Source organism: Crassostrea angulata, chromosome 5, assembly GCF_025612915.1.
Source record: "Crassostrea angulata isolate pt1a10 chromosome 5, ASM2561291v2, whole genome shotgun sequence".
Classification (NCBI taxonomy): domain Eukaryota; kingdom Metazoa; phylum Mollusca; class Bivalvia; order Ostreida; family Ostreidae; genus Magallana; species Magallana angulata.
The window spans coordinates 18,414,890-18,427,067 of record NC_069115.1 but is presented as its reverse complement, the minus strand read 5'-3'; the positions used below and the strand labels follow the sequence as shown (position 1 = coordinate 18,427,067).

Genomic DNA, 12,178 nt, shown 5'->3' with positions numbered 1-12,178 from the left:
TTTCAACTCAAACATCAGTGAAACTTAATCAAAAGATAGTCGCAGAGAATAGCAAAATGAACATATTTAATTTGATTTCTTTTATCATTAACTGTAATTCTACGGACACTTATAAAGTAGATGTTTAAGTTATTCAATCTCCGAGTTCATGGCTGCGCCGTGTACCCCGACCACCGACTTGTTTATCTATCGTCGTAAACAAAATATTAGATATTCTTTTAATATCACTTTGTTTTATTTTTTGTTGGCGTAACTTCAGTGTCTATGCCAATTTTTACCAAAATTCGTCAATTAAGAAAGAAAATATTCGAGTTGTCTCAATAATTTCCGAACAACCCTCGTAAAATGGCGGAGACTAAGCCTTTTAACTGTTGTTTCCAACGGAAAAACCTTATTGTTTTCGTACTGTTTCTTAATAAGGTCTTCCCTTTCCGACAAAAGACTTTTTTGTTTTTGCTTTGCTTCTTTTTCCTCTTTAGTATTTTTTTCTTACAAATTCTGTCCTCGCGAGTTCTCGGAAATGACTCGGTATATTAAACAACGTGTTTTATTTGCATTTCAAATCCTATTCTGTTGAATATTGTTAATTAAGGTCTCCCGTTTCCAACGGAAGATCTTATAATTTTCGCACTTTTTTATTATTTAGGTCATCTCAACGGCAGACCTTGTTGTTGCCGTACTGTTTCGTCTTATTATTATTTCCAAAGATTTTGTGTACACGATTTCTTGAAAACTATGCGGCCGAGTCTGACAATATTTTAACAGATGCTTGACAGTGATCATAATTCTAGAAGTGTTTTGCAATTTTGAAATCATCAATTCCGGTTACGATCTACGGCCCATTTTGTATGTTTGTATGTTTTTACGACCAGTTTTGTGCAAACTATCAGTGATATAATTATCAAATGTTCAGGATGTGTAGGCAATAGTTTGAAGTTTTGCACCATTTAGTGGCGCCATTTCTTGGAGCTCGCCTAGGCACGAAAATTTGGTACGAGTTTGTTTCCCATTTCTATTTCATCACAATATTTCTCTCAGATGTTCTTTAAATTTGCAGGAATGATGAATAATAATAATATCTCGAGGCCTTTTATTTCTTCATTTTTTCAACAACAACAAGAAATACATACCTTGTTGTCTGTTTTTTTTTTGTCCCTCAACAAATAATTCTTCTTTCACTTTTGCAAAGTGCGTTGCAATAATGCAGAAAAAGAATAAAAATATTCCTGCAACATATAAAATAATTCCTTTATATTACTAATTTTTTGATACAGGATATCGACATGTATATGATATAAATGTAAATAGATTTCGTTTATAATATTGTTAATGATATATAAACACAGCATGTTCAAATGCTATATTTGATTTTTTTTATTTTTCCAGTGATATTCTCAGCCACAAAGAGATTGCCCCTGGTGTTAACACACAGACCGTTTGGATGGTCCAAATGACAGTTGTCAATGTAGCGAAGGAATTGTCCATCCTTGTCCAGAATGTGTATAGAGTTGTTGTTATAGTCTGATGTCAGGATTCTACTCTGACTGTCTGTAGTAATTCCAACTGGTTCAAATGGTTCCTTGGTAATTAACGGAGCACCGGTGTAACTAAACCGGAATTTCCCAGCCTGATTGACCACCACTACTGCACGCGAAAGGGTGTAACTGTCAGCCACACATATGTCTAAGTTCTTGTTCTCACAGATAAATTTGGTGTGACTTTGCGATGAATAGAGAGGTTGTCCTTTGTCATTGTATTGTATGCTTTGTTTCTCTGTGAAGCCTGAGTAACGAACAACTTTTGCTTGTTTCTCATCATCATTGAACATGACAACCAGGAGGTCGCCAGAGAAAGTACTACAGACATACCAAGGTATCCACCCCAGTAGTCTGATCACTGTCTGAATTTGTGTATTCGTCACTATGTTCACAGTTCTATCAGTGCAATCAGTATAAACTAGTTCACCACTCTGTGTCACTGCTATGTCTGTTGGCCGTCTCCCTGACTTGGTTTGGAATGACTTCACCAGTTCCCTTTTAAGGTTATAGAGTCTCATCTTGTTGTCCTGACCACACGTCCAGCATTCTTCATCATTTAAACAGGACACACTCTCTAATTCATTAAAGTTTCCATACTCGGTGTTTATTTCTGTGATGATCGATGGTACATCAATGAGCGGTCTCTCCGGTGGAGGGCACTCAGCACCAGGAGAATCCATTGTGTAGCCATGTTCATCTGTTTTAATAGATAAAGCTGACAGAGAGCCAATCTGCTGATAAATCTGCTCTTTGTTTATATTCTGAGGAGTGAATCTTGTTTGTGTAACTGTGAGTTTGGGTGGCAATTTTCTGAATTCAGCAATCCTGGATTTGTAGGCAGTGACGAGGCTGACATCATTGGAGTTCAGTAATTTAATTAGATCAGCAATGGTCAATGCGATTTCAGAAATAATGCGTTTGATTTCATTTTCATGCTCATTAAGGACAGCCACTTGTTTGGATTCAATTTCATCCACATCAGATTTCATTTTCTCAATAGCAGTGTCTATTTCTCTGTGAAAGTCCTCTCCATGTTTTTCTATAGCTCTTTTAAGTTTCTGGGAGTTTTCATTAAGATCAGCTTTCTGAGCTGGGATGTTAGATGCCATCTCTTGATATATAGCATAAATGTTTTTTTCTAATTCTTGTAAATCTCTATGCATAGCTTCTTTCTTCTTTTCTACAATTTTCAAAATCCCCCCCATTTTATGGCCCAGATGTTCACCAGAGGAGACACACTCCAGGCAAATTGGAATGTCGCATTTTTCGCAATGAAGGTCACACAATTGTTTAGAATGTTTTGAACATTTAGGATTTCGTCCCCGCTTTTTAAATGGCACCACTTTGTGTTCAGTAGATTCATCAGAGAGATGTTCCCCCACACAGGCTTTACACATATGTATGTGACAAATGTCACAATACATAGGGGGAGCTGGGACTTCACAAATCTGACACCGTAACACATCCTGGGCCCAACTTCGGGGGTACATGGTCTGACACCTGATAGATTTAAGAAGATTCTGAAATTTAAAAAAAATTGGTTAATATTACTCCATCACATAGGTTTTATGTTTCCAAAAGGAGATAAGATGTAAAGTATGATTTACTAATATAAGTAATCCTTCTTTGTAAAGTTAAATCACTTCGTTTATTCATATTTATATGTTATTATAATTTTGATGTTACAGGGTCAATTCTACCGTATATAAATCATGTCGAGAAGGGACCGTTTAACGAAGCCCGACTGGAATGTCGACTTATAATTATTTATACATCAACGTATAAACGTGTTCAAAGTCTATGTATTTACTTCTTTTATGTATAAATATGATTACAATACCTCAATTTAAATCTCTTTTTTTTTTCAAAGTCACTGTCAGGCACGTAGCATTGTATGAAAGTAAGAAATTCTCAGACAAGCAAAAAAAAAAAAAGAAAGAATGAAACTAGATGCTGTCATTAGACAGTAATACCCACACCATGTGTTTGCCTCTAAATAAAACTGTTTGTACAAGTTTAATTGAAAATGAAGGTCACATGCAAGTTCCGGTAATACATTTAAAAATTATAATATTCATGACTGAAGGATGAGATCCCACATGAGCAGCACTTTATGTGCAATTTCGGGTTAAACTGTTTGCATGTGAATTTTAAGTTAATCAATAATCTTAACATTTCATGTCATAGAAAGTATAATGGTCTATATATAATTATTACAAACAAAATTTAATTATCTTGCCTCCCCGCTGCGGTTGCCGGCTGTACATCACCGTGTGCACGGATTTAGAGAAGGGGTGGGAGTGAGGGGGTCTAGACTCCCCCCTCCCATGAAAATTCATTTATATCAATAGTAAAATTACAAAAAATACACGGCGGACCCCAATGCCCTTACAGACACGTAAACGCTCCAACCCATTGCGCTTCAATGTTAGGTAACATTATTTTGGGGGAAAATATTATATTTATACTATATTGTTTATTTCAATAGGAAGTATACATAACAATATGCAGGTGTCCTGCACGGCCTTAGGGCTGTTATTTACCTATTTAAATAGTGCAATGGGATTGAAGAATAGGTCTTAAAAATGCTGCATGCATGTTACAAATAACTGATCTTTGTCTGAAGTTAAGTTCACAACACAGGTCTGCAGGTCTCATTAATGGGTACTGGTTTTACACAGCTCTTTGGTTAGAAGGGTTTCACGTGGTGTATAAATACATGTTTGTGTTTTCCAAATGCAGAAATGAATTAGTTAACATGCATAAACATTTCTTTTGTGATGATCAGCTAAAGGGATTCATATTGTGCTGTAATTGGATTATCATTATGATGTTGACCAATATAGGCAAGAATAATACATGTATAGTTGCACAATATTATGAGGCACCGGTATGTACGTAAGTATTACTTTCACTTTCTAATAAGTGATCTCCATTCAATTGCCAGCATACTGTATCATCATCTTTTAATATTTAAATAAGCTTATCATTGTTACCTATCCTATCGCATTTGTAAAGTTTCTGTCAATTGATTGGGCAAGTTATTTTTTCATTTGGCAGACTTACACTACTGGGTTGACCCCATATTGATCCTGTAACAATTTCGTATTTAATTTGTGTATTACATGTAAATGAGTGTAGAGACTTATCATTTTATATGAGTTATAATAGGAAGAAAGGGGTCTTATTTTTTTAATGTATTATAATGCATCAAATGTGGGATTGTTCTGACCCCATGAAACAGGAAAATACAAAATATCTTCTAATGTCGTTATGATGCATCAAATGGTGTAAAAAACGTGACTCCCGGGTGTTGTTTTTAACCCAACCCCCCCCCCCTTTATGAAATAGGAAATGGTGATATACTGTATATTTTAATAACTTTTGAGATCCTCATCCCTAAATCATATTATTTATTCTCGCGCTTTGTGTCATTGCACATCAAATTGTATATAGGTTATGCCCCCCTCGGAGACACCCTGACATTCTAGAACTAGAAATAATAAAGTATTTTATCTTATTCATATGTAGTGTTTAATCAAGGTGGGTAATTCCTAGCCTAATGATGACACTGACTTGTTTAGGAGACTTTACAATTAAGTAAATATGTAAATTCCTATTTAAACGCGATGAATTATTATCCACGTAAAATCGCGATAATCATCATTCGCGGATCTTAAAATCTACCCATTATTTTTTTGAGAGTTGAAAACTATAAGAAATAAGGAAAAAAGTCCCACGTTAGCGATTTCATTATCTCGCGATTTGATATAAACAAGCGGGATCGCGGAAATAAGTACTTGCGCAATATAAAGAATTTACAGTAGGCGAATGCACATGCATATAACATTTTGTTAATAAATCTTAAATATTAAATTAAGCAATTTTCAAAATGTTAATGTGCATTAGAGGAAAAAGCAATCAAGAGAAGATTTAAAATTTGCTGCTGTACACATGTAAGAGTGTAAGAAGACTGAATTTTTAGAACCAGGTTTGATTGGGGGATCATTTATAATTTGAATCATTAATTGTTATTAATTCTAACTTGTCGATAAATATTAATTGTTGATCCTAAAAAAGAAATATAACTTTTGATTATATCTCAATAGATTATTTGTCAATTTTAAAAGGTGTAGTGTGATTTTTTTAAACGAATAACATTTTTTACCAGTTTATAAGGCTTTAAGACCCCAAATTATATTTTGATAATAGATCATTCGACAATTAAGAAAAGTGTAAGGTTATTTTCATTTTAAGCATAAAAAATGTTAGTTTTATTTCATTTTATTTATAGTTTGAGAAGGAATACATGCTCGGATCCAGAAAATTTTGCAGGGGGAAGGGGGGTGGCGCTAGTTAATATTCGATTTTGTTTGGGGGTGGGGGTTCCAAGTCATATATTTGACAATTTTTTAATGTAATTTGAAATAAGACTAAGCCATACTTCAGTCACGAACATGAATAGTATAGAACAGACCACAAACTAATACATGCACCGGTATATATACATAAGAAGTATTACAAAACATAGATGATAGATCTATATCTGGGTTCTTAAATTGAATCATATATCATGTACATATATTATTATTTCTATGTAGGGCATGATCCCAAGTGCTCTTCCTGAAATTATCAAATATCATAAAACCATTAAGATCCCCACCTTAATTCAAAGATATTTTTCCTCCTTTGGTCATGGCGCATCAAATCATTATGGTATGTAAGTCATGACACTAAGGGGTCATCCTGACCCCTTTAGAATCAGAAATTGTCAATTATCTATAAATCATTGATGTTTGATGGATCATCAAACATCAATGATATATGGATAATTGACAATATCTCTATTTAATTTTTTTTATTAAGTCTCCCAAATGAAATTTGGAGACTGGTTGTTTTTTAAGGTTCTTATTACATGTTTTATTATTCTTCATCTTCTTTTTATACTTTCCCACTCTGAACCTGTTTCTCAGAGATGGCTGAACAGAATTGTACAAAACTCTAGGATACGATATGCCTGTATATCTAGTTGTGCACCCTGGTTTGATTTTTCTCATTTGGGTTAGACAACCACTTTCATGGGGGATCAAAATGGTGTGGGGTCTAACATTGAACCATTTGGTAAGAATCGTAGACTCTATTGTAAATGGTAACTTGAAAATGGACAAAGATAATAATATAGGGTTTTCATAATCATATAATGACTGTTGCTGGCACTATATAGGTTTTAATAGATCTGACCTCTGGGGTCATACCCACCCCCCCCCCCAGGAATTGGAAATTACCATATATCTCAGAAACTGTTGTAGTCATGACCCCTAAACCATATATATTCTTGTTCCTTGTTTCAAAGGGCATCAAATGTTATGTAGATCATAGGTCCTGAGGGTGGTCCTGACCCCACTTGAACACCAAGTCCCTTAATATCTTCAAAGCAATTGAGATCCTCACCCTAAATCATATATATTCTTGTTCTTTGCATCAAACGGTATGTAGGTCATGGGCCCCGGGGGTGGTCGTGACCCCCTTTAACAGGAAGTGCACAAATATCTCGAAAACGGTTGAGATCCACACCCCTATACCATATAAATTATTGATCCTTAAAGGGCATCAAACGGTATGTAGGTCATAAGCCTCATGGTTATATTTAATTTTTCAAAACCTTAATGCACATCCATAGAACAGTCCTTATCATATGCCAAAATACGATGTGCCTATCCATTAAATCATCAGAGGAGTTCTGGGATCTATGTGGGTTTTTTTTTGGAGTGAAAAACGTGAATTTTCTGCTATTTTTTTACTCCCTGGATGAAATTTAAATTTTTAATACCTTAATGCACATCTATAGAACAGTCCCTATCATATGCCAAAAAATGATGTGTCTATCCATTAAATAAACAGAGGAGTTCTGGGATCTATGTGTTTTTCTGCTATTATATCCGCTATTATTTGACTCCCTGGATGAAATTTAAATTCTTAAAACTTTAATGCACATCTGTAGAACAGTCCGTATCATATCGTAGAATATGATTTGCATAAGAGAAGTTCTGGGATATATGTTGTTTTTTTTTAGTGATTAACGTCAATTTTCTGCTACTACTTGACTTCCTGGATGAAATTTAAATTTTTAAAACCTTATTGTACATATATAGGACAGCCCAAATTATATCCCGAGAGATGACATCCAAAAGTTGTAAGAGGATTTCTGGGAACCATACCTTTTTTGGTTAAAAAACCCGTCATTTTTGTTGCCCACTGATCCCCTTAATAACAAATAATTCCGGAACCTGGCCACACTTCAAAAGGACATCCCCAATCGTATTCTAGAAGATCATTTGGCTTCTGCAAAATATGCCAATAAATGGTCCAGGACCTCATCAAAAACACATGCACATGCAAAACATTTCTTCTGATTAAGTGAAATCCATGTGCTAAAGTCACAGGCTTTTTCATGATAATGACTAATATTTTTAAGATACAACAAACCTTTACATACGACCCAACATGTCGACTGTTTTCCCTTCCGCAATCGGTCTTGATGGTCCTTGAAAGTGATCACGTGGTTAAAATTTATTAGCTGGCGGATATCAGATAAGGAGGGCTGTTTAAACATGTAAACACGACAGGGGGCGTAGCTTTATTGACTGAAAATTCCTATGCGACTAGCCGGGTGTCTGCTTCCCACTCCCACCCCCACATGTCCAGGGCGGACGGGGGAAGGTTTAGAGGACCCCCCCCCCCAACGGAAAATGAACTTGGTATTTTTTAGAATGTAAACCATATTTGTCCTTGATAGAAATTTCGTAATTTTACCTGTAACATTATTTAGTGAAGACTTGAACATGCGTGTACTACAAAATATTCAAAACTATTTATTGTGTAATGATTACTAATGTTTCTAATACATTCAAAGATGAATACACATTTTAATTCTTTTTATTTATAACTTTTAATGGACCGATTTGTTGTCGTTTGGATCCAGCCAACTTGGTAAGTATGTTGTGAACAGAAACAGTCTGGTGTCGATAAATAAACAGTAAAGCAGGACTGGTCCCAATAGCTCATTCTTGATCTCGTCCCAGGTTTTTCAGATGTCTTATTACGGAGAAAGAACTAAAGTCCGTTCTCATGAATTGTTATCCAGAACATAATGATATGAAAGAATTTTTACATTAAATTGTATAAATATTAAATAAAAGCCTTCAATTTACAAAAATAAAAAATGAATATTTTCTGCTATATATAGATAAATTATTTATGTGAAGAGAATTGTGATAAAAAGCCAAGTGCGGCAGTTGCCTTTTTGCAACAATGGAAGCTACGCCCCTTGCACAATATAATGTTTAGAATTCTTGCTACATAATCTGCTGTGAATACGAAATTTCCCCCTACATTTATATATCAGTAGGTCTTCGGTTTTTAACGAGAAAAATATTGAGGCTAAGTGCCTGTGGATTAATGGAAGTACCGTGCAAAATTCCAAATGATCTCAATTTAATGTTGTCAAACCTTTCTGGAATGTTAACATAAATGTTGCATGTATTACCCTATAGAGGGAGAGGTTTGCAATGATTACGTAACTATTAGGACATCATAGAGATGTAACAGATGACTGGTCTTTTTAGAACATAGCAATATAGAGGTCCTTTCTGATTGGATGGTTTAGAAAAGTAGCATTAAAGAGGACCTTTTTTCATTGGATCGTTTAAAAAAAAAGTTTGATAGAGGTCTCGTATGAGCATGCGTTCCGGCATAGAGGACGTTTCCCATTGATATTTTTTTTAAAGTACTGGATATAGAGGTGCTGACTCTACAAAATAGCGGGCATGCATATCCAATAAAAAGGACGTTATTCATTGATATTTTTAAAAACATAATTAATATAGAGTTGGTGACTATACCATATAATGAGCATGCGCAAAAATTAAAAGAAAAATATTTGTCACTGTCGAGTGGTACAGTACAAATGGAAAACTATAGCATGGAATGCATAAAGAAAAGAGAAGATAAACAAGAATATGTGGACCTTGAATGAAAGTCTCTGGTTTGACAATAAGAAAGCCTGACAGTGTATGAACTTTTCTAAAAAAAAAAAAAGTCACCCAAAACGGTTACAATTTCGATGACAGCTGGAAAACTAAAGAAGATTTATCAAAACGTAGAGTAATACCCCAGTGAGCGCTTGATAAAAAAAAAACAAGATGAATGCAAATCAGACAAAGTTATTAATGATAAGAATTACGTTTGACAATTACGTTTACACTGTGTTAGTTCCATACAAAGATATATAGAAACGATGAATGGAGGAATTATGCAATTTTAGGAGACGAATTTAACTGGCAAAAATGATACTTTTTTATGATGGAGGACGATCAAGATATTTTGGGGTATAGAAATATATCTCTACAAACGGATTGCATATAGTAATGGTAATCACCATGACTATATAATTGCATACATACTATTTTAAAATAAACACAATGTAATCTATTCTTTTTTATTCTATGAATAAGTGTGAATTTATAAACTAGGAAAGTTTTCTTCGGATGACTATTGAACATGAACATGAACATGATTGTCTGGTGGAAAGAGAGATTACGACACAGTTATGATCGTGGGGCCTACTATGACTGGTAAAACTTCTCTTGTTTACAAAATATTAAAACATGCCAGCGGTATGTTTCAAACGCCACCCGAGCAAATAGTAATTGCTTTTACCGAATATCAGCCTTTGTTTGAAGAAATGAGAAAAACATTGATGAATTGGATTTGCATCAAAGGCTACCCTCTAAGGAACAGATTGAAGATTGGAGTAAATGGTTTTAGTGTCAGACGATATGATGATGAAAGTTGCAAGGAACGAGAAATCTTTTGATGTATTTTGCGTGACGGCACACCATCGTAGATTCGGTGTGTTCATGTTGGCCCAGAATCTATAACATGCCCGGAACGTTTACCAGAACTAATTTTTTAAATTGTCATTATGTCAGTCTCTTAGTTATTGATCTCAAGTATTTCCTTTAAAGTTAAAATCTTTCAAGGCGGATTACGACAAGGCCACATCTATACCCCACGGATATCTAGTTGTGGACATAATTAAGTATCAATACTGAAGACAATTATAGATTGCACACGCACATTTTACCTAACGAAGATACCATTGTTTAATAATTCAAATAAATTCTTGGTATTTCTGTTTTTTAAAAGTATATCACAATGAACCGAATAGTTAAAATGCATATGTCCTTTCCGGATACGTTGAACACATCAAGCACGAAACAGCGAAGATCACTGTTGTCGACAATGACCTCATCTTAAATGCATACTTTGTGGGAGGTGATGTTTAATATTTACAAGGGGGTCATTTCGGTCTCAAAGCAGTACATAAAAACTCTGCATCCATACAAAAATGTCATCAGTACCCTTGTGAGCAAAACTGTGAACTAGTCTCAAATTAAAAAGTTTTTGTTAAAGCATTATACCACATCTGATCAACCCTGCGATACATCTTTTTCAAAATGGCCCAATAACTAGTTCTCGTTCCAGAAGAAAACTACCAAAAACTGACGGAAACAGAGAATCACCCACTCAAGAGCATGGGGACACCCCTAGCATCGAAGAAGGAGTAGTCCTGTGGCAAAGATATTACGTCTCAAACTCGAATCCTTAAAATTTTGTAGCACGTCATTCCAATCAAAGGATAACTTGTATATAACAAAAGAATTGACTTTGAGTGGAGATCGATAAATAGTTTATAGGTTAAGATAAAGGAATAAATTAAATTACGATTGTTTTGGGGAGAGAACCCCTGCCCATAGGTCGAGATTTGCAAATAAAAATAAATAAAAATAAAACATATTTGTATTATAGGGGTTCATGTACTAATATACGTGATAGAACTGTAAGGTTTAAATAGCCCAGTTGGTTTCACTGCTGTCACCTGCCGCATTAACGCATTTTTGTATCCTGCTTCGATTCCACCTGTTGGCACGATTTTCTCTTTTTTTTTTAAATTTTCGGTACAATTATACATGTGAACACCTTTTCTTTCATTTTTCCATACAGGATAGTGCATTTTGTTTTAACTCCGATTTTCTTCCTTTAATGCATGTTTCCTCTTCAAATTGAAGACATACTGGCATATGAAAAAGTATCTACTACTGAAGTGAAAGCAATCAACCGTAACTATACCTTAGTGTAAGCAAGCTTTGTTTGTGGATAACAATCATTCACTCTGTCTTACTCTAAACAAGAAAAAAGTCATGCCGAGCAACATCTGCTGGGTTTGCCTTTCCAGAACATTTATAAGAATTTAATGACAAAATTTCCTAGAGTTGAAAAATTGGGGATGGGTAAGTTAAAGTTTTCCGTCGCCTTTTATCTCGGCTTCAGTTACGTCCCCTAATACGAAGGATGCGGCTGTAAATACGGAAAAGAATTTAGTTGAATGCATAGTGAATCATGATAGGGTTCGAACGCCTCGTAGAAATCCTTCTACATCTACAAACATCATTCTTCCTGTTACTTCTATTGGAAAAACTAAGGCGACGTGCATTGGTTGTCTGAAAAAGTCAAAGGGTTTTCGTAGCATTCTTCGTTCAGTACGAGCGTGCATTTTCATTCAGCAAGGTGTGCTAGTG

The 12,178-nt window shown here is 34.8% G+C and overlaps 1 protein-coding gene across 2 annotated transcripts; it reads right to left on the bottom strand.

Moving 5' to 3' along the window:
- Positions 1-939: 939 nt before the first annotated feature.
- On the bottom strand, positions 940-8,077 carry LOC128185957 (uncharacterized). Of its 2 annotated transcripts, XM_052855674.1 has the most exons (3): positions 8,025-8,077; positions 7,757-7,880; positions 942-3,058 (listed from the first exon to the last, which is right to left on the bottom strand). In XM_052855674.1, the coding sequence occupies exon 3, from the start codon at positions 3,026-3,028 to the stop codon at positions 1,352-1,354; it is 1,677 nt and encodes a 558-aa protein (XP_052711634.1). In that variant the 5' UTR covers positions 3,029-3,058; positions 7,757-7,880; positions 8,025-8,077; the 3' UTR covers positions 942-1,351. The 2 variants fall into 2 exon arrangements, with proteins under 2 accessions (XP_052711635.1, XP_052711634.1); XM_052855675.1 differs by lacking the exon at positions 7,757-7,880 and having other exon boundaries at positions 940-3,058.
- Positions 8,078-12,178: the final 4,101 nt, after the last annotated feature.

Excerpts from the sequence above, each read along its gene's own strand:
- LOC128185957 (XM_052855675.1), bottom strand. The coding sequence starts at position 3,028 with ATGTACCCCCGAAGTTGGGCCCAGGATGTGTTACGGTGTCAGATTTGT.